The 22676-nt window shown below is 41.0% G+C and overlaps 1 protein-coding gene across 2 annotated transcripts in view; it reads right to left on the bottom strand.

Annotated features, from left to right (window-relative positions):
* Positions 1 to 1408: 1408 nt before the first annotated feature.
* Positions 1409 to 22676, bottom strand: part of LOC136018217 (musculoskeletal embryonic nuclear protein 1) — a 43065-nt gene continuing 21797 nt past the window's right edge. Inside the window, exons 4-11 of one of the 2 annotated variants that reach the window (XM_065687267.1) lie at positions 21698 to 21819; positions 14871 to 14983; positions 13903 to 13980; positions 12877 to 13026; positions 12019 to 12129; positions 3003 to 3018; positions 2506 to 2622; positions 1409 to 1751 (exon numbers count right to left, since the gene is read on the bottom strand). In XM_065687267.1, coding sequence (XP_065543339.1) covers positions 1645 to 1751; positions 2506 to 2622; positions 3003 to 3018; positions 12019 to 12129; positions 12877 to 13026; positions 13903 to 13980; positions 14871 to 14983; positions 21698 to 21819 — 814 coding nt within the window. In that variant the 3' untranslated portion in view covers positions 1409 to 1644. Of the gene's footprint in view, positions 1752 to 2505; positions 2627 to 3002; positions 3019 to 5419; positions 5604 to 12018; positions 12130 to 12876; positions 13027 to 13902; positions 13981 to 14870; positions 14984 to 21697; positions 21820 to 22676 lie in introns of those variants that run through there. The other variant, XM_065687266.1, reaches the window with a different exon arrangement.

Below are 22676 nucleotides of genomic sequence, written 5' to 3'. Positions count from 1 at the left end.
AGGTCTGAAACACAGCATCTCGTGCTAACCAGCTTAGCAAATTTGCAATATCCAGTCACTTGTATCCTACAGAAGAAAGCAACAACATTTTGCCCCACTCTTCCCTCTCTGTAATTTTCCTAATTATTAGACAACCTCCTGCCAACTTCTCATCACAGATTAATTAAGGAGTCTTTTTTAAACCTGAAGCAGAGATAGATCTAGTGCTATGAGGGTGGGAGCTTTTTTCCTCAGTGTTTTATCTTCAAAGCCTTAGGAGATTTTGCCAAAGGAAAACACTGTGCTAAGGTACCTGTGAGGTGCCCAGACCCCATAGAGAAATAGTGTCCAGCAAAGACAGGAGGCAGGGTCTTGGTATACGCTGCAAATAATTATCTTTGAAATGGAAAAAATGGGGCAGGGCAACACACCAGCAAGATCGTTATATTTTTAAGGAAACCTCCCCCTTAAATCCAGGGGATTTACTGCTTCCTTACGCGAGGCCCACTCCACAGTCTCTCTGGGAGCTTCATGGACATTGGCGTGTTTTATCCATCAGGGGTTTGGGACACAAAAGACAAATACAATACACTTCACAGTGCACAGAGGCTTTTGATATCACTTTTACCTCTTGACCAGGTCTAGCCTGTACAAATTTAAAGTAATCCCTTAAGTAAAGCGTCACTTACCTTACCAACCCCAGTGTGCTGCCAGGGGCTCAGGGTGTGTGGAAAGCATGCCAGGTGCCAAGAAAGGAGAGGATCATCCATGTCTGAGCACAAAGATCCAGCCGAGGGAAAACACTCCAGTTTATAAGCTCAGAGGAAAGCAGGTTTGATGTTTAATGCAGCAAACCCAGATGTAAACAGTGTTGCAAAAAACCAGCTGTGGAAGACAGCACGCTGCTCGGCTCCTGTCTGGCAGGACATGGCACCGCCACTGCTGGTCTGTCAGCTTACTCCTCACTTCATCCAGCGGGACGTGAGGAAAAAGCCCCTGGGGACCTGGCTGAACACCCACCCTCGGCGCTGGAGCACAGGGACAGCCGGCATCTTGCCTCCCGGCAGAGCCGCGTGTGGGGAAAACATGGCGCCGCTGCCATGAGGGGGAGCCGTGAGGGAAAAGATGGAGGGAAAAGCCATGAGGGGAGCCCTGAGCGGGAGCCACCGCCCCGCCGCTGCCCGGCCCCGAGGGCATCGTCCGTGCTCACCACAGCTCGGGGTTAAGGCTCCGGTCTGTGTGATGCCCCTTGAACCAGCTCCCCTTCAGCCCCTCCTTGGCCAGGGCGCGGTGTGAAGTTCTTGCCCTGCCGCTGCGCACCGGGATGGTTATTTTTGTGTTTGACAGACCAGATCAGAGCGTGCAGTGCCAAAGCGGCCACATTATTAATGTAAGCCGAAAGTGAAATTAGTCACCACGCCGTGCCAAGTTGTGTCCAACATTTTTTTTTATTAAACCATTATAGCAAACACCGCTTAATACATAGAAAGAAAGCCCGTAATAAAAATGAATATGGAAGTTACGGCCTTTGGCACGTGTCTATTCCCTACTTAATGACTTACAGTAGAAATTAGCTACTTAGGTCTGCAGTGACTTTAGTGTAAGGGGCAGAAATGTGGGAAAAGGTTACAGCAATCATCTGGGGAGACACATCCAGCTCCACCATCAGCCAAAGACGCTCTTGGCCGGCGCTTCTTTCTGTTTCTCAAAGACAGTTTCACCCCCTGTCCGATCCCGGCTGAATATGGAAGGTGCTGCAGAGCCCATTTGTTCTTGGGAAAGAAAACCAGGAGAGCAGTCAGTGCAGTAGCTCACCAAACTCAGAAACCAGCGCTGCTGAAATCCATATATACACATGCAATAAAATACTTAAATCAACTTCCCAAACCCTAAAGTATAGTGCTGCCATCCCAAGCACACGGCAGCTGACAGCATCTGCAGGTGGTCACTACCATAGACTGGCCCCAAATCCCTACAGGTGCCTTAGAAACTTGGAAACTACTGAGGTCCAGGCTATTACACTGAAAAGAGGTTAAGATCAGTAATTTTTCCTTATACTGTCCCACTGGAGGTGAAGAGGCAACACAAGCCCAGAGCACCAGCAGTGCTCAGGGCAAGCAGCCATTCTCTTCTCTCTCAAGTTTTCTGCCTTTTATCCCCCCTTAGTTTCTGCTTCATCTCAAACATGAAGTCAGGCAACTGTGAGGCCAGAAATCCCCAAATCTATGACCACACTTCCAATTTTCAACTCAGGCAGTCACTGACACCGACTACGGTCCCAGGGCCTGGTTGGAACCCTCATTCAGAAAGCAGAGTCAGGGATCTCCCTCTACTTTGTCCAGATCACTCCAAGCAGAGCCCTGTTGGTGCCATCAGGGTGCTGGATGCAAAGCCCTGCGTAGCCAGGCCAGGCCAGGCAGCACACTGCTGGCTGCTGTTCCAGAGGCATACCCTTTCTCTTGAAAAGAGCAATTATGACATTTTATTATGGAAGACTGCTTGATCATTTCCATCCAGGAGACTTACCACACTGCTTCATCACTTGGTAGGTTTTGGATTTAATTTCCTGGTTTTTGGAAAGGTTTCCTCTGGCTCCTTTGAGGTCTTCTTCCTTCATTGGAGGACGCTTCTTTTTCACAGGGGCTGGCTAACAAACAGACGTATTGCCCACACATCAGTATTTGTGTTTAAAAGCATAGGGAACAAAGCTGCCTCAACCCAAAGGCTACAACACGCAGAGTTGCTAATACGATATTCCACCTGTTTAAACACTGAGACTGTACACTGGGCTACTCCAAATGTTTGCACAACCATGATTTCACTGCCTCGCCGAAATCAGTTGCCTCTATTACTGTTCTGGAATTGCTTTGTGATTGTTCAGCCTTTGAAAGGGCAGTTAAATTCTTACTTTTTGTTTTATTTTAAAGTTTTCTCTGCCCAGCCCAGCCTAGCCTGGTCATTCTGCAAGTACAGACTGGTAATTCAGGAATTTGTCTAGTATTTGGGAAGGAAAACGTCATTACTAAACTGTGCTTGTGCCTCAGTCTACTCAGTACCTCTTTGGGAAATTAGTGATTCTGAAGTCTGGCTTGATTTAGCTGGAATCAACTTGAACACTTGACCTGTCGTTACTGGTCTTAAGTTCAGGTAACAAAAGTATCTGAGCACTCAACATGTTGTCTACAAGCATGTACTGAACTTATCTGAGTCAGTGGGCTCAGAACATGGAGAAGGAAAGCCGATATAGGAACAGATGTATCATCAAGTGGTGCACTGCCATGTCCAAGTACTGATCTGTTTACAGCCTACCCTACACCTACCTTTACGTTAGGACTTCTAAGTCAGACACAATGCCAGTCACCAATTGGGAACAGTCAGCACAGTTAACATTCCCTCTTCAGCTGACTCTCTCAAAGACAGATTGATAAGGTCCAACAAGGCAGACCTTGTGGCAGGGTGCAGGGACACAGGAGATATGATTAAAAACAATGAGACACCCCCTCCCCCCCTACTCCAACACTAACAGATTTGCATGCTGAACCATCAATGAGAAACTACTGACTATCACTACACATGTAGAGCTTCTGACATTTGGGTTCTGGCAGCGGTGGACCCCATTACGCATTTCTAGGCACCACCCATACAGCTAAAAACAGTTATGGAGGGAAAGAAGCCCCTCAAGACCCACAAGTGGCAGGAGCAGCAAATCCCAGGGAGCTTTCAGAGACAGCACATGCATGCCTGGCTCTTGGCAGGGGTGGGCTGGCTGCACTGGAGCCTTCCGCATGTTTTCTGCCGGCTGTGAATTCCCAGAAACTCTCAGAATAGCTTGCTGTCAATCCCATCTGTGTGTGTTGTGGGAAACAAAACATTAACAAGACCTCTGGGGAAAACACTTTACAAGTAGCCAATGCAAGCAACGGGAAAGGGTGGTAGCAAGCCCTTCAAAATTCATAACAGCTTTTGGTCCGTTGGCTGTTTAACCAAACATCCCTGCAGCCATGGTTTCATTTGTCCATTGGTGATGAAAATTAGCATGTGATGGGAACAGTCCCCCATGCCCATGGCACGGTCCACAGCCAACCAACACAGACCTGTGCTGACTCCCAGACAGAAAGGGGAGCCCCCATATGTTCTGTTGACAGGAATACAAAACCTGCTAAGGTCCTTCACTCATGACTGGCAGGAGACTTCTTTCCACTGGGATGAGGGACTTCATGGGGACAGGGAAAAGAAAGGAGGCTCTTGAGATGCACTGAGACACAGCCAGGCTGAGCAGAACTGTTGAATTTCACCTTGGTATTTTAAAACAAAGCCTTTCAAGCTTTTCCAGCAGGACACTTGCTGCGGATTAGTCAGTCCCCAGCTGAAAAGCAAAAATGCTGCACAGAAAGGTTACTGTGAGCCATGGAGGTGAGCCCTGGACCTGTCAGTGTCAGTTGCAGGACTGCTAATTGCTCCCAAAACAAGTGCCTTTGTAAGCAGGGTTTGCCAGGAGCAATTCCCAGCTGGCACAGCAGTGCAGCCCATGCTTTATCTCCTCCTGTCAACAAGTCAGAAAGCATTGGTTCACAAGATTTATGGCTGTTTTTTAAAGTCTCTTTCTTTGGAGTCAAGAAAAATCAGCCAAACTGAGCTACTCTGCATGGTCGAAGCATTGTGCTCTTCTACCATCCCCACGTTCCTACCCCTCCATCCCAGCTACCCATCATGTAAAATTCTCATGCTTGGGAGCCCTCTGCCAGGCACGCATTGTGTTGAAAACCTAAAACTGAAATGAAAACCTAAAACTGAAATGAAAACCTCAACATTTCTGAGGTAATTTTAAGATCACTTTGAAACACTGATTATTGGGGAACACAGTAAAGACAAACCATTAATTACAAACTTAACGTCACGTGTGATACAAAATGTCAGTCTCAAATACCATATCTGAACAGTTACAATTGCCAGTATGCTCCCTCCTTTCCTGCACCTTAAGTTTCACACATTCAAGCTTTACAGAGCAGCACATTTCAGTGCAGCCACATCCTTTCAAAACTACTGCCAAAATTTCAAATCACTGTCTGAGAAAGCATGTTGGAAAAGTGGAAATCGGTCCTTCTGTGGAACATCCCAAACCAGAGCAGTGGAAATGGTTTTTCCCTTCCTGCAGAAATAAAAATATTTATGGCAAACCAAGACATTTTAAAACCAGAACATTTTAAATGAACCATGTAGAGGCCAGCTGCTTTTCTTCATCACATAATCCCTCCTAGCAACTTACTTGTTAAAATACATAAGCAGAGCGTTTAAATACTTCAACACAAACAAGTCACACCAGCAGGAACACTGAATTCATGGGTTAACAACAGTAACTCGCCAACAAACTACAGAGCATCCAAAGCAGCAACATGTTTGCCAGGCACCCTGCTCTAACCAGAGCCAGATCTCCCAGTACCTGTGACATAACTGCGGTGCTCAGTCCACCGTAATCCCTTCTGAGGTTGTTTCCCTTTGATTAAATCCAGCCTGTGAGCTCTGCAAATGCCTGTTTTTTTCCTCGACTTATATAGAGCATCTAACATGAAGTCATTAGATGGGTCATTTTCCCAAACCAGAACCCCGGATGATTCAGGTTGACTGAGGCTGTTGTTGTTGAAAGTGTTATTCTTAGCTATGACGAGGGTTTGCGGTATTTACTGTGCCCCGTGCCTGGGGAGGGATGGAGCTGGGACTGACGGGAGCAGACAGCTGAGGCACCGGCACCGCAGGGAAGCCCGAACTGCTACAAAAACGAATTCCTGAGACTCTGCTGGCGCTCTGTTTATAACTTTAAAAGGCAAAACTTTGTTATGGACACAAAATTGGGCTCTGAATCCTCTTGATGGGGGGGGGGAAGACTTTGCATTTCTTTTGTAGTGTAACAAAAGATGCATTTTCTAAAGATTATATGAACCTACTATCAGAAGCATAACATTGTGCCCTAAATCACTTTTGCACAAGGATCTTTAACAGAAGAGTGTTTTGTGCTTTTAGGAGAGTTGATACATTAGGGCATGGTTTTACTTTTACAGTTCCGCTAGGCTTGCTATGATGCCAGCTCTTACACAGCAGTAAAATCACTTTCTACTTACAGTGCTATTAGTAAGTTTGATTATCTCACCTGTCATCTGTATAGGTATAGCTTACTCAGACATGACTACCATGTTCCCTACTATATATGCTGACAGTAGAAAAACCTTTTCCAGAGTTTTTACCGTTTAACCCATGGGTTATAGTAAACAAGAGGAAATGTTTCCTCAGAACAACAGCACCTTTTAGTAAGCTAACAAAGCATAGGAATGATACATCAACTTCAGGAAAAACAGCAGATTTTTTTCTGTTATACAAATTACTCAGATGTTTCTATACAGTTCCAGATGCATCACTATTCTAATGCTGCTTATTACAACAGGAAAATAACATTCTGCATGGTTAAACCAAATATTTAGAATTCAAGGCACTGAACTATTTTTCCCCTTCAGCTTTCAGAATTGCTTCATTTAATGGGTACTACATATTCCTCACTCACACAGATCTTACAGATGATATAACTTCTCCTCCAAGAAACTGCCAACATCCCTCAGTGGACTGACAGACTTGATAAGTTGAAGATTGTCTGAATTCCATTTAAGGTTGTGGTGGGTATGGGGCTGCGTGAATGTCGCAGGTGGAAAGTAATCAAAGTAATGGGTAAACAGAGGAGATACAGAGGTAGTAGCCCATCAAATCTGTGCAGGTCCAGCCCAGCAGAACACACTAAATGTCTTCCATCAAAATAGGCAGGGGTGACAGCAACAGCAGCACACCAAGAACAGGATTTCTGCTCTACTCTTGCATAAGGGTATCAACCTCTATTTGCACCCTAAAAATTTAAAATAGTAACAAAAAAATTATCACCTGCATGTAGTCATGATACAGCTTCACAGTGAGCCAGCTCTCATCCTATACAGTCATCCTCATTCCTCCAGCATTCTGGAATGTTGATTGTAGATACCCTGCCATACCTCCATGGGAAGCTGGAAAGTTAAGATGGCATCTTTCTGCCCAACAAAACAGGAAAACAAACAAGCGAGGCTACATTCATTTTGCTGGGTATAATAACGGAATTCCAAGGGCTTGCTGTAGACACTGGTAATCAAAGCAGCTGTTTCCCAGGAGCTTAAGACACAAGTCTGCACTACAAAGCATGTAGGAGTGATGTCTTCATCACACAGAAGAGAATTAGCACTGCTGCCTTCTTTTCTTCTTGCATGGTTTTGGGAAGTAAAGCACGTGAGCAAAGAAGGTATTGGTCACCTCCAGCATGTTGTCCTCTGGAGAAAGGGGACAGAGAAGCTACCTGGTTCTGCAACTAGACATTCCCACGTGGCCCTTTTCTGTCTTCAAGGAGGTACTACATGAGTTCTGTGATACACAGCACTGCACAAAAACTTCTCAACAGGATCCTCAGACATCATCCCTCTGCTTGAATTTCTACTATCTGCTGCCAACAAATCAGGAGAGCAACAAGACTAAACAGGTTAACAAGTTACCGAATTAGGCCACACCTCTACCAAAGGGCAGGACACTGGAGGCGAATTTAGAAATTTCCGAGTTTACACACTTCTTGTTGCCAGCAACAAAAAGGTCTGGCTTTGCTTGAGCCGAAAGCAGGCTGTGACCATTAGCTCTGTGGTTAAAGCATTTTCACAATATCCTACACTTCCAGAAGGCCTGAGGTCAATGCTCTGCAATCCCAGGAGTTCTCAGGCTGCCCATCAAAGGTTTTATTTTCAGCATGAAAACGTATATGGTGATTCTCCGTTTGTGCACACGCAGAGGGCAAAATCCCTCCTCAGGGAGCAGATCCCAGAGGAGCCTGCAAGAATTCTTAGTCATAAACAAAATGTGCTACTTAAGAATAGCAGGCCCTCCAACTGAAATGGAACTTGCTGGTAAGGCAAGGTAATTGAAATTAACACCAACATGAGAGTGCCACAAATTAGATCTGCAGTTCAAATCCAGTAGCCAAACCTGCTCCCCACAGCAGTGCTTTATAAACATTGAAACACACACACTTTTAAACAGAACAAGTCTAAAACAAGTGTACAAATCTGTAATAAGTCAAACTTTATTGTAAACCATTATACAATGTAATTACATCAGATACCCTTAAAAGTTTAAGGTAACACCACTGATTTAACAATATGGTCCAAACAGAGGGCAGCAGAATACAGCTGTTGGTTTTGCTCACATAGGCTATACTCTGAATTTACTTACAAACAAACCCAACATTCAGTTTGAGACGGATACCCACGCAAGACAAACACACCTACAAAAGAGTCCCTTTTTTAAAGATACTGCAGTTTTACTTTGTAAAACCATAGTAGTCATTTTCAGTAATTGAACTGGAAACTTTACCTAGAAAAAGTCTGCACGCCTGTGCTGTGGATCTACTCTGACTCGATGTGGCTGAATGTATTCACTTTCATACTGCTTTCTCCTGTAAAAAGCACAGCAAAGTTGCAAACGTGGGTTAGTCAAGCACAGTGGCAGAAATTCCTTGTGATGCTGAGCTCTAGGCAGAGCCCATGCCTCCCTCCCCAGGCACAGCTGGAATCGGAGCAGACACCTGCGGAGGGGATTGCTTTGCATTGCTCTAATTTGCAACTCAGTTTCTGAGTTTTCCCTGAAGAAAAGCTATAGTACATTTTAGTTAGCAACATTAACAAATGGCATTTACCTACTTAAAGTAAGACAACGGGACTTGAACATATTAAAGCCAGAACTTGAAAACCACATATTAGACAACACTAGTGTTTTGAGTTTATGCAGATCTGTCACAGGTCAGATTCTAGAAACAGTTAATATATTTGGGTTGACCATTTGTGGTAAATTCAATCTCCGCTAATACTTCTGTGTCTCTTCTTTAAGTTACAATCCCTTTCTCTTACTTCGGTATATACTACATAGCTTATTTTCATTAAAAAGAATCACATTTTTAAGCACAGCCTGAATTAAACCTTTCCTATGAGCTGTCATGAAGTACGTTCACCAGGCATAAATTTAGAGCAATAATTTGAGGATAATGCAAAGTCATCATGTTCTAGTATTACTACTGGGTCAACTCTTTATGAAAAATTTATTTCAGACTGTACAGCCAACACATCTCAATGAACAGTAAAACACAGTGAAGCACGAGGCACAGACTTCCTTCTCCCACATACAAGCTCTGCAGACAGAGCACTTGTGCTACTTGTACCTAACTACATGAATTCCAATTTTTAGCTTATAAAGAGAGAAACTGCCAATTTTACATTTCCATCTCTTCAACATAATAAAAAGGAATGAATAGAAAAAAACCACAAACCACCAACCAACAAAACAAACAATTCCTACCCAGTTTTTGTTACTTGGCTAAGACTGTAAATAAATTTACCTTAGTAGAGAAGGGTAGAGCTGTTTTTTCCCCCTCCTGTTACTACTGTGGTATTCAAAACACTTCTGTCTCTTTGGCTCATAGTGCTTTACTACATCATCTTGCTAGGCATATCAAAATCTCAAACCAAGGGACATTAAAGCACTTAAGACATGAACAATTAGGCATTCATACAACTTTGCTACAAACATCTTCAAGAAACTGCTCCATAGTGCTTTACACTATTTTGTAGTTGGTCAATAAGTTTGAGGTCTGCTCAAAACAAACATTTTTACATGATTAAGGCCATGATTTTATACTAACAGTTCACAGACTAAACATGAGACTAGAAATAGAAATAATTCAATAATTTAAGTAACTGGAGAAAAAGAGGGTAAGAGAAGATAAAAAGAAAACTCGTACAGTTAAATTTGTGTGTGCTGCTCAGTTATCTCTGATGGCTGACGAGGACAGCAAGGGTTGTGCAGTGTTGAACAGCTTTATTTCACTATCTGAAATAGACCAAATCCTATGCTAAAACATTAAAATGCTGACATTTGCAACAAGAGCCAGTCCTGCCTGTTAAGCCCCTTCCAAAAAGTGAGCTGTATGAGACTATTCTGTAGATGAAAATGAATTCTTTGAAGTACTGTGCTTTTGGAGATATGCACCCGCCCAGTGGTAAATAGTCAGTGAAGATGCAAGTCACAATCAATGAGAAAAAAACCCAACAACAACCCCTAAAACAGAGGCAACACTGATTAGAGACATCCTCCCCCCCCGCCCCGCTTTAGAATAACTCATTAAGCTTCCATTGTCCTTAGTTTCTAGATTTAGTCTAAAAGAAACACTAGTACTTAAACTTATTGCAGTTATTACATTTCAGTGCACAGTAACAAAGGTCAGTAGCTCAACTAAACACGCAAATATTAGGGTTGGTAAAATGTCCCGTCTAGCTGGCCGGGCACCTGAAGTCTCAGAGCACTCTGTTCACCTCAGCAGCCAAGCAATGAAAAGGAATGCTGGAACAGTGAAAATAGGTACGGGAGCGCACAGTTCAGTATTTACTAAGGCCCATTTAAGTGGTCTGGATAATAAATCACATTAAGACCTAGTATATCTATAAAAAATGTAAAAAATCTTAAAAAGTTCTGAGCAGTTTTCCAATGAAACTGTTTGGTTTAAGGCTTGGATCATTTCTGATGTCCTACAACAGATTTGCAATTAAGGTCTGTCGTCACCTCTTTGACACATCACCTTGTCCTGCACAAGGTTTAACTGAGCAAGGAAAGCTGTCAGAAACAATCATTGAGAAAACATGCAAAGCTAAAGGATGTCACTGGAAACATGCCTGCTAGGTTTCAGATCGTCATGTGTTGTCAGTTATGAGAAGACAGACACTGAAAATCACAGAAATTCTGTAGTAACAATTGTGTTATACCTCTTGGGGTTTTTTTAAGTACTAAAGGATAATCAGGCTTTACGGAAATTAAACAGGAGAAATCTTTTTTCGGCATATTAAAAAGAAGACTGCTTTTCCAACAACAAACAAGGAACAGAATTAGTTGCAATATTATAGCACAACTGCTTCAGTCAGGTCACCGTTTTGTACCATGGGCCCTATATAACAAAAAGCACAAGGAACGTTCCATCTCTTCTGGGTCATTTGAGAGGTATGCACAAGAGACTTGCAGAAACAGAAATAATTACAGTCATCCATAGATACTAGTTTCACAAATAACCTATCACAACAGATTTTTGTTATACACTAAAGTGCACGTTTGTCAAATATGCAAACACCACCTCCTATTAAAAAAGGTACTGTCAAATTATGTGGTCAGAAGCACACTTAGAACTGCATTTTTTGTCATATTTGGTGACTTTAGCACGGACAGAGCTTTTCTTTCTGCAATCCCTTTGTCTTAAACCAGGACACAAGGATAAATAAGATTTTTACTACAAATCTTTTGACCTGTTCTGCACAAAAAAAGGGAACTGAGCCCTTTTTTCCTGACAAAGAGAATCTTTAAATACAACTGTATGAAAATATAACTTAAATATAAAATAGTCAAATAGATTTGAGGAGACTTGGAAAAAAATCTTTGTTCCACCTATTAGTTCCATAGGTACCCGGTAGCAAGTAAACATTTGTACTTAAAAAAATAATGTTAAGTTACAGCTTGTAACCATAAACTATTCTGCTCTAGGAATTATGCTGCAAAAGCCAGTTTTAGTAATAAAACACACTCCTTTAACTTAGTTGATTCTGATGCCTTTTTGAGAACATCTTAAACTGTACCATTGGTAACCACAAGTGAAAGATTGCTGCATCTGCTTCCTGGGATCTTCTCTGACATGTCAGATACAAATCCCCTTAGCGACTAGTCCTTAACAACGCTGTATTTTTCACACATGATGGAAACACATTCTTGCATATTGGTCAGTGTGTCTGTAGTGCAACTGAACTGGAAGTCTTCCATCCATCTGCGTTCTGTTGGTAGACCTTGCTTTTAAGTCACTTTGCATGAAAAGAGAGACGCAATTGCAACGTTAAACCCCACTGACTGAAGTTTTTGCCATGAAACCTGCAAATACACAGGTCAGGGAATTTGTCATACAGGCAGACCAAAACGATGCTTCTTCTTTTTAATGGGTTTTAAGTTGGTCAGTCTACGCAAGTCCTCTTCAGCATCTGATTCCTCCATCTCATCATCTGCTGAAATAAGGATCTAAAAACAAATTACAGGTTCTGAGTAACATGGATCAAAGTCACACTCTTTCTTCATTCTACTTTTAACCTTTTTCTTTTTTCATGCTTGCAAAATACCTTATTATTTACTCAAGAGCAAGCTTACAGAACACAGTTTGGTTTTACTGCCAGTACCATCAAACAACATCAGACATCCCTTCTGGAACCTCTAATATATTTCAAAGAAAAGATGCATGTGTATTAATGTCTACTACAGTCACTGACTCTAAACCCAAAGAACTGATACCCGCCCCCCATATAAATAGTACTGTCTGTAACACAGAAAAGTTATGTTAACCATCTAAAGCTAAAACAACTTAACTTCAAAGATACCACACATCATTCAGCTGAACTGAAAACTGCCCACTTAATATAATTTAGAACAAAATTATGCTAAAGCAAGGATATAAATACTTCTCCAAAGTCAGGATAGTTGCCTCCACCAGCTTCCTCTCTTTAAGCTTTAAACTAAGTTAGAATTGTCTATTAGTTTTGTATTCTGTGTGGGCTTTCTTAGAAGCATTTGTAACACAGTTCACCTCTGATATTTACATATATTATGATGTCTTCCTGCTGGTCTGGAAGGAAGATAACTACCATGAGTGGGGCAACAATGCCATTCTGCTGAACTGGATTTCAACTGCAAATGCTAGGAACTATCATTAGAAGTACATGAGGGATGAACTGGATTGATACTGTATTAATTGCAATAATTAACTGTACGTACTTCTGACTCTGACTCTTCGTGTGATGCTGCTCTCCTGTATCGGACTTTACTTCCATTTCTTGAATCTTGTCCTGCTTCCTTTTCTTCAAGTTTAGCTTTTGTCTTCCCTTTCTTCATAAGAAAATTATCTACTACCCAGAACATTAATGCCTGTTAAGGACAAGGGGGAAGTAACAGTTCAGTTTTCCTCAGAGTAGTATATGTTCATTTAGTCAGTATTTGACAGAATTAGGAAAACTTGGCAAAAATTGTGAACTGGCCAAGCAGGTACAATCTTTTACAGGCATAGCTGATTACACACTGCATGAATGCTCTAGAAAATAGCTACTTTATTCCTTTATAGGACAGAAGAAAATAAGAAAAGTAGCTGTTATTCAAAGTGATCATATATTAACTTTTCACGTAGAAATGTGAACAGTTTAGACAGACATCTTAGTACAAGACTTTATGTTCTCAAAGGATAAAATCAGTGCTTGAACAAATTGATGAAAGAGAAGAAAACACACCGGCAGTTATTAAATACAAGGACACCCACCACCTCTGGTTCTAGTCCCTAAATCCCAGATTGCTAGGAGAGTTTACTTTGGGAAGGATGACTGCTCACTTGCCCTCTTCTTCTGCTCTGTCATAGGCCAGCCACTATTTGCTATGGTCAGACACAGGATACTTCACAGAACAGCTATCCTTAGACCAACTGTTTCCCAAAGCAAATTTCATTGTAATTTTATAACCTCTATGGCAGTATTTCAGTATTACATTCAATCTACTGAAGTTATCATGCCAAAGAAGCATTTCTGCACCTCTCCTGAGCCTGGTTACTTGGCTTAATACGGATTTCAGCTTTATAAAATCCACATAGCCAGGCATTTTATTCATTCTTTAACACCCTTCCTCTTTAAAACTTAAGCACCAAGGTACACTGTGCTTTAAGGACTAATGTTAACTGACAAACACACTGAACAACTAACAAACTGGCTGAAAGATATCCAAGTAAACATCTCACAGAAGCATGAAAGTTGTACTAACATTAACAAAGAAGGGAACTATCAGCATGACGATAGCCAGCTCCAACTGGGGGTTCTCTATAGGGTTCAATAAAGCTACCTGTGAAAAGAAAAGGATTAAGTTCAAATCATAGCAGCATGTGCACATAACTGGATTAGTAAGTGCGATTGTTCATGTATCAGCTATTGCTACAGAAATAATTCACAGGAACCAAAAAAGGACAGCTTTGCAGAAAAGGAAAGTACTTAGGAGAGCTTATAAATCACCACAGATACTAAGTGGGGCTGGCAAGAGACTTCTCTCTGTCATGTTTGTTTACAGAAGTCTGAAAAGCTGTGTTAGAATCATCTTGAACATCTTAGAGCTGCATGTTCCCCAGGAACGGAATTCATAAACACAACGGAGTTTTACAAAATACGCAAGATGGTTCCCAAAGTAGTCCAGAACACACAATAGGACTAACTGGTTTTAATGGGCTATAACACTATGCACTATTACTTTGAGTAATACATTGCCCACGTTCTGTCAAAATTATTAGTTATCAGCAATGGCTTCACTAATCCATTGCAAGTTTCTAAAATTTCACAGTCTAGATCTATTAACAAGGTCAAGAAAGGAAAATTCATTAAAATACTGCAAATACAAAATAGCTGCAAGTAAGGGTTAAAGAATTAAGAAAAAGAAGAATGACTTTGTAGCTTCAAAAGCACTCAGACAAGGAGACAGAATAAAATTTGATATACTACAGTACATAAAACCCCCTCCAAAATATGGTGGGATGTTCCTGGCAATGGATGCCAGAAAGCCTAAGTAGTAGCCTTAATTAGTGTCCTAATCCAATAAAACCAACATACCAGTACCAGAGTTACATGGCATTGACTGTAGATAGTTACGATGCTTGAGCCAAACCAATAAACACTATTAGAAGGCTATTGCTTTACAGCTTCCACCTCAAATTAATGTCTGTAAAATGCTGTAAAAATACAAACCTCTTTCCACTGAGGTATAAGCAGCACTATAATGATGATGGTTTTCTCAAATGTCATAATCAATATGTACAGAACACATTGGCCCACCCAAGCAGTGCACTGCAGTGGGTCACCTGCAGGAAAGAAGAAAGGTTCTATATATGCACAGGGTTGATTTGACTTCACAGTAAACATTTTAGAAAAGCAGTGTAAGAAGAGGCAGGGCAGCTATGTCCTCCTAAAGTGCCTTCTCCAATTTCCTTGGTGCTGCTCCTTCCCCTCCCTCAGCCTCACCACAACTTCCAGAAACTATCAGTTAGAACCTGAATGTAACAGGACTTCATCCAATTCAGCAGTACCTGGTTACACGCTCACTGTTTTACATAATCTGATGAAAGTAAGACAGATATAGCTGTGTTACATTTGTTTCTCATCAAATTGTTATTCTTGACCCTCTACCATGAAGTATTAAGTTTCTTAAAAGGGAAACTTGAGGGAAACATAGCTGAGGAAAAACTATCCCTTTAGTCTAAGTAGAAAGGTGAGGATTTCTGCTGTTCTCCCAGTGCTACCTTAAACATACTTTTTTCTCTCTACAAAGTTCATTACCATAACTAATCAATCATAACTGAAGCAGCACATGCAAGAGATGCTATGAAGAATTTAAGTGAACAAAACAATTAAGATGATCACATTTCAGTTTCAATCTGAAAGGGTCTGAAACTCTACAGCACTCATTGTGGCAGAGTGAAAACCTGCGTCTATTAAGTTATCTGTCAGGACAGAATGACAAATATTTGAACATGAAAACTTATGTAGGCTACCATGAAAGCAATGAGAGAGGAAAGGACAAAAAAAATAAAGGGATAAAAGAGGACTGATACGCCCAGCAAGCTTCACAGGTGAGCTTAAAGCAGCACTTCACTGGAAACCAAAAGGAAGCTGTGGAGGGAAGTCTTAGCTCTTTGTTCTTCACAATGGCTTCCACATCTCCAAAGCCGGCTTAAAACTTATGGTCTGGGGATGAATAATTAAATAAAATTCAGACGCTTTTATGTATTTGTAATGCAGAGTGGATAGCTGCTACTTCCTTTTCTGAAACATTTCTGAAAGGCTTTCAGTATTAATACTTGGTAATAGTCTTGAGACTTACTGTTTGCTGCTTAAATGCTATGAAGAAAAACATAAATCAAACTGGGGTCCAAAACAAAGAGAACTTTCTAAACAAGTTTTACAGTAAGAGCTAGTGATCAACACTCAATGGCCCAAGAGGAAAATGGTTTAAATGTTCAAGTTTTGCTATTATACACCAGAGTTTATAGCTTCTGTTTAAAAAAAAAAAGTTAGAAAATTTAGAAGGGGAACCATCAGTCTCTAAGTTGAGCAACTGTGATTCTTCTGAAGATACAAGGCCTGGACTAGATTTGAGAATTAAAGCTTAGCCATTAATTTCTATACTCCACATTTTTATTAGCATTCTCTGGCTTTATTAACTACCTTTAGCTACAGCTCTACCACTGAAACTTTACTAGTTTATTCTAAGCTCTTTTCCAATCTGTATTTAATTCATAAAAGCACAGACAGCTATAGCAATTTGCATCTATTCCAACTCTCGTCACATGAGAATGTCCAAAAATAGTGAAACTCTGTATTAAGAGTGTTGTGCACTATCACCAGTGAACATTTTGTTCAGTGGTGGTTTTGTGTGGAGGGTTGTTTGTTTTTCTTGGTATATGACTGAAATTAGGCATTGCATATGTTATATTCTACCTAAGGGTTTTGTGTGCCCTACTGCTTCTACAAAATAATCTCTCAGCTCTAATTACAAGCAGGGACACAGGGGTGTTCTTTACTTTGAATTTACCAAATCTTTTGACAACGTCCCGAAAGCATCCCTGTAGATAAGTTGAGGAGATACAGATTGGATGGGTGCATGTACAATTCTGACAGAAAGCAAAAAAGCTTTCACAATGAGAATGGTTAAGCACTGGAGTAGGTTACTCAAAAGGGTTCTTAAATATTAAACCATGGATAAATCAAAAGCTGGACTGGAGCCACCCTGAACAACCTGCTTCAGGTTTGAAGTTAACCCTGCTTCAAGCAGGAGGCTGGATCAGATGATCTCTGGAGAAAATTTCCAACCAAGCTTTTTTTACCATTTTATAAACTATGCAATTCAAGGGAAAAAGTGGAAGTTAATAACATCACCAAGGAGGTGCTCCCAAGAATATCTGGGACATTTGTACATTCAAAGATTCAGCACACAAACTCAAATTACAATGTTCCTGTTGAAACCATAAAGCTCCGCTTTCTAAAGTCTGACAGTCTCTCAAATTCTGATTTTACACCACTCATGTATAAATTACATGTCTAGAACAAAACAGGAAGTCAGAAGAGATCTTACTGCAAGAAAAAGCACATAAAGACTGAAACCAAAATACTTTGAATCTTCAGTGGCAACTGCTGGGCACAGAAAAACTAGTCTATAGTAGCGCAAGCTACCTGTATCAGCCACTCTGCAAATTCATGTTTATAGACAGCTCTTGAACAAAATACCTGTGATTCTTCTGTCCTGTAACTTCTCTCTGTTGTTCAAATCCTGAGTTTTCTCAAGAAAATTCCGTATCACAGAACTGCTCCAAAATAAATTACGAAAGTTTTAAAGTGAGTCCTATCTACCCCATACGGCTCTAAGTTGCTCTGCAAGCCACAAAGAGCTAGGAAGGAAGAGATGCATCAAAGGCAATTTCTGAGCTTTGGCATCTGAGAAGCAAAGACAAGCAAAGAGAACACAGCACGATTTAGCTGCCAATGGAGCTCATTGTCCCCAAGAGGGATTTGGTCACCTGTTTTCTACTCACAGCAGCTAAAGCAGCCTAAGGCAAGAAGAGAAGGAGAACGCAGGGAACATTCTTCTCCCTACAGATCATGACTGCTTTTCTGCTCTTTACATACTCAAACATATTAACTGATTTTGCACTTCTATTAAAATCCAGCTGCTGATGTAACGAATCTGAAAACACAAAACTAGAAATATGAAGACAAATCTAATACTTTAAAATGCTGACATAAAAAAAGCCCTTGAGGGAGCGTCATGCTACTTTGTTCAGAAATGAGCAAGCAGTGCTGTTTTGCTGTACAAACAGCAGCCATTTATGAATGCTGGTATTTGGTATCTATTCTTTCCTTGAGGCACTTATGTTGAAAAACTATCCTCCATATAAAGAAGAGGCTTTTAAAGCCAGCAGGACACTGCTATTTTTGTGACAGCTTCAAGCAGTGAATCACCAGGGATCAAGTAATAGAGCTAAGAAGGGAAATGAGCTCACAGTGAGAATTAACTTGAGACAAATGATTATTTAGGCTCTAGAAACATAAACATCGCTCAAATCACAAGAAGAAACTTGTTAGGGGTGTGTGGGAGAGACACGGGACTCCTGTTTGCCCCTACTTGCAAACAAACTGAAATCACTCTGATCTCCAAGCTGAGAACTTGACTTTACTACTCCAGATAAAACGCCACGAGTTTCCCATACCTCTCAATAAACAGATACTTCACCACCCATGCATGCTAAATATCCATATTTCAAAATACTAAGTCTAAATACACTTGTGACCCCACAGGACTAAACTTTAGCTCCCTCTTCTACCCTATTTAATTATTTGAAATAATCTTATGAAAAATAAGGTAAGTTTTCTTGGGGCCAAAGTGAAAAAAATTAAATAAAATGGTGATATGAAGGTTGTTACTTCAGAAGCAACAGCAGTATTTAACAGAAGAGGGCAGCAAACAATCTAATGCGACTTGTCCTTTTAGACGGACTTCTAACATAGTCTAACCCTACTAACCTCACAGCCATTACCAATAACTTTCCATCTGCTATTTGTCTTTATACCAGAAGGCTCTCCCACATGATTAACAGAAATCAGATTTACAATATGTTTTTTAATAGTCTTTATGATAGCTTGACTAAACCACCAACACACTAAGGCTGGGACAGCGCATTAATGAAGATACAGGAAAGAGTCACTAATAAAATGATCTGATATTGGAAAGAACAATTAAGTAAAGAGGACTCGGACAATTTCATACGTAGCTTACACACACACACAGAGAAATACTTCGACTCACAGAATAGTTTGGGTTGGAAAGGACCTTAAGATCATCCAGTTCCAACCCCCCTGCCCTGGGCAGGGACACCTCACACTAGACCATGTCACCCAAGGTTCTGTCCAACCTGGCCTTGAACACTGCCAGGGATGGAGCACTCACAACCTCCCTGGGCAACCCATTCCAGTGCCTCACCACCCTCACAGGAAAGAATTTCTTCCTTATATCCAATCTAAACTTACCCTTTTTAAGTTTGAACCCATTACCCCTTGTCCTATCACTACAGTCCCTAATGAAGAGTCCCTCCCCAGCATCCCTATAGGTCCCCTTCAGGTACTGGAAGGCTGCTATGAGGTCTCCATGCAGCCTTCTCTTCTCCAGGCTGAACAGCCCCAACTTCCTCAGCCTGTCTTCATACGGGAGGTGCTCCAGTCCCCTGATCATCCTCGTGGCCCTCCTCTGGACTTGTTCCAGCAGTTCCATGTCCTTTTTATGTTGAGGACACCAGAACTGCACACAATGCTCCAGGTGAGGTCTCACAAGAGCAGAGTAGAGGGGCAGGATCACCTCCTTCGACCTGCTGGTCACGCTCCTTTTGATGCGGCCCAGGATACGGTTGGCTTTCCAGGCTGCGAGCGCACACTGAAGCTGGCTCATGTTCATTTTCTCATTGACCAGCACCCCCAAATCCTTCTCTGCAGGGCCGCTCTGAATTTCTTTTCTGCCCAATCTGTAGCTGTGCCTGGCTTGATAAACAAGATCTCCTGATTCAGAATGATAATAACAGATCAGTTGCAGCCCACCCCCACCACGGAACACAAGTAACAAGGTTCACTTGTTGATTTTAAGGGCTGAGTTGCTTAATTCACAGATGCCTCACAGCTAATTAAAATAAAATCAGGTTCATTTTTGAAGTCAGTAAGAGATAGAATGAATACACTCCCCACATCTTCCCATCCAGACAGACTTCTATTGTTAAAAGCACATTGAAATGAGAACAGATTACAGAAAAAAACCCACCAGAATGTTATTTATTAGGAAGAAATAAAATCTGGGATTTGATGTAATTACAAGCACCTATATATAATTTTCATAGATACACCATGTTTCTTTATTCTGGGTGGAAAGCTGAAACAGGCTGAAATCTGCTGAAACATCTTTAAATGGCTTCAATCCAATCAACTATCAGAAAATGGGACTTTGGGGAAGAGTCTTAAAGCTCAGTCAGAAGGAGTATCGCAACAATGTCTCAGCCCTTTCCTTGCCCTTTTCCCTTCCCTGGGCAATGCTGCTTATTTAATCCCTTAAGAGACCCAAGTCTGGAGACTAATCTGGGGGAACTATTTACTTTTCTACATATGGTGAAGTTTCTGATGAATCAGTTGATGAACAGTCAGATGTTCACCAGGCCAAAGAAAAGAGTGGAAATACTGGACTATGGCATGTGGCAATAAAAAGCAGACAAACAGAGCTATGACACTGTTGATTTAAAGAGCCTGAATGGCCATGAATGTTCCCCTAAAAGATACACATTAAATCTACATAAATCTAAGAAAAAAAAAAAAAGAAAAAAAGCCCTAATGGTATATGCAGTTATTTCTCCTAAGATAGATGCTTGTCATCACCTCTATTTTAAACCTCTGGCATTAAAGCAAGTAGCAGTTAATGCTATTCAGTTGTAAACTTCCCAAGCTTTTGAAATAGTTCATCTTGGCAAGGCCTTTACTTACTTACTCTCTAATTCTGTCAGCCACTTAGGATCATTAAAACCAAAGAAACCGACAGACCCCGAAAGCCTACCAATGATAACTATGGAATTGCTATGAAAGCTTTTACTTATCGTCTTTTTTTTTTTCCCCAAACCATAGGGAATTTTTATTTGTTTCTCTCTGATGAAAAGCCGTAACTGCTGTCTTATGCGGCAATCTCTCCATCCATTCCTATCTCAAGGAGCTTCAAATGGAATTTTTAGCATCTATACAGAACTTCCATTCCCAACCAGCCAGACTAAGCAATCTGAAAATAACAGGTTGAACAGAATTAAATGTTGATGTGTATGATACCCATTTGCATCCGCAAATCCACAACTTGTGCACATCAGTGGACTTCTGTGGCTAACATAATGGAAGATAAACCCCATAACTTCATGTGAAAGTGATTTCACTAGCCTATTCCCCAGCCTGCTCTAAAGACACGCATTTTTCATCAATGATACAAACCCTACATGCAGGAGTTTGAGTGATCATTACTTCAAGACAAGCACAGGTCATCTTGCCATTCTCTGCACTGAAGGTACGTAGCTGTTTATTTTAAAGAGGGCTGGCAGAGCTCTTAGCCCGTATCTTCAGACAATGGCATGCAGCTCCGTGAAAGCTTTAATAGGAAATGACCTTCCACCTATCATTTATTTAAAAGTGCTTCAGAGTCAATGTATCAGGCTGTTATTTTCTCTATGAGATCAGCCACTATTGCAATTTGTTCATCACTCCCAAAAAACAAAAAGGATGTTCAAGCAGTTGTTGTAAACTTGCTAAATGCTTAGAGACTTTTGCTGAGCTTTCTAACGCAGAAGGTGCATGCCGAGATACAGAATTTAAAAGAACCCTTATGAGAAGTCAAATGTTAAGATGACCATTATAATCACTGTATAATGATTTTAAGATGAGTTAACCATTAGCTGAAATATTCAGAGATTCCATCCTGAAAGTCATTTCAGTGCAAGAACAGAAACATTTACCATATTCACCAAAGCGAAGGGACTCCCACTGCTGCCACTCCACAATGCTGCTGACTGCACGTATACCAATGTAGATTAACAGCATCCCTAATGTGGCATCTAACAAGAAGTTGATAAGGTACCTGAAAGGAAAAATGCAAAAGAAAACAAGGAGCAGGGTCCATTTTATTCAAGGTTTAGTGTATTTTAACACCGTGATTGCTAGAAGATCTGTACATATGTTGAGAAGCCAGAGTACTGAAAATAATAATTTACCAGCATCCATAATGACATTATTAGCCTAGAATTTAAATAGTTTTAGAAGAGTCTCAGTATTTTGTTTCTGTCAAAGTTAAGCTCCAAGCCTCTATTTTCATGTGTGCACCTACGTATTCTATATAAATGCCAACATTAATTTTACTCCTTTAAAAGAAATCCAGAGTTCCGTTTCACCATTGCTCAGGTCACTCTGCATGGAAAGCCTGTATCTGAGTAAAATTTAAGGAAGAAGAGGAAAAGGAATCTTACTTCTGCTTCAAGCAACCGGAGATCGCTATGAGTTTCAAATTAATTCTTAAGTTTATTAAATGGTTCACCTGAAATTCAGAGCATTTTGCAAGTGACTCTGGTTTTTATTTGCTGTCACCAAATGTACTGAATGAAACAGCAGCTGAGAAAGAGCCAACTATAAGACACACAGTAAATCCCTGCTACTGAGATTCTTATTTGGTAATTCCAAACAGTTCAGGTAAACTCGAGAGCTATACGAACTTATCTGCACAGACAAAAATAGCAAATCAGAGAACTGTGGGCTTTTGCTAGCTGTGGAGCAAATCCCTGGGGACAAAACTATGAGAAAATGGAAAGCAAAGAAAGAATATGTGTGTTCAGATCAGTAAAGGAGGAGTTGTTCTGACCCCCAGAAGCCCATTCAAGAGCAGCTCAAGAATACAAATGAAGCGCTCATGCCCTTATTCGGCCAAGACTTACCCATAAACTT

This window comes from Lathamus discolor, chromosome 7 (genome assembly GCF_037157495.1).
Source record: "Lathamus discolor isolate bLatDis1 chromosome 7, bLatDis1.hap1, whole genome shotgun sequence".
In the NCBI taxonomy this organism is placed as follows: Eukaryota; Metazoa; Chordata; class Aves; order Psittaciformes; family Psittacidae; genus Lathamus; species Lathamus discolor.
This window is presented reverse-complemented; position numbering and strand designations above follow the sequence as displayed.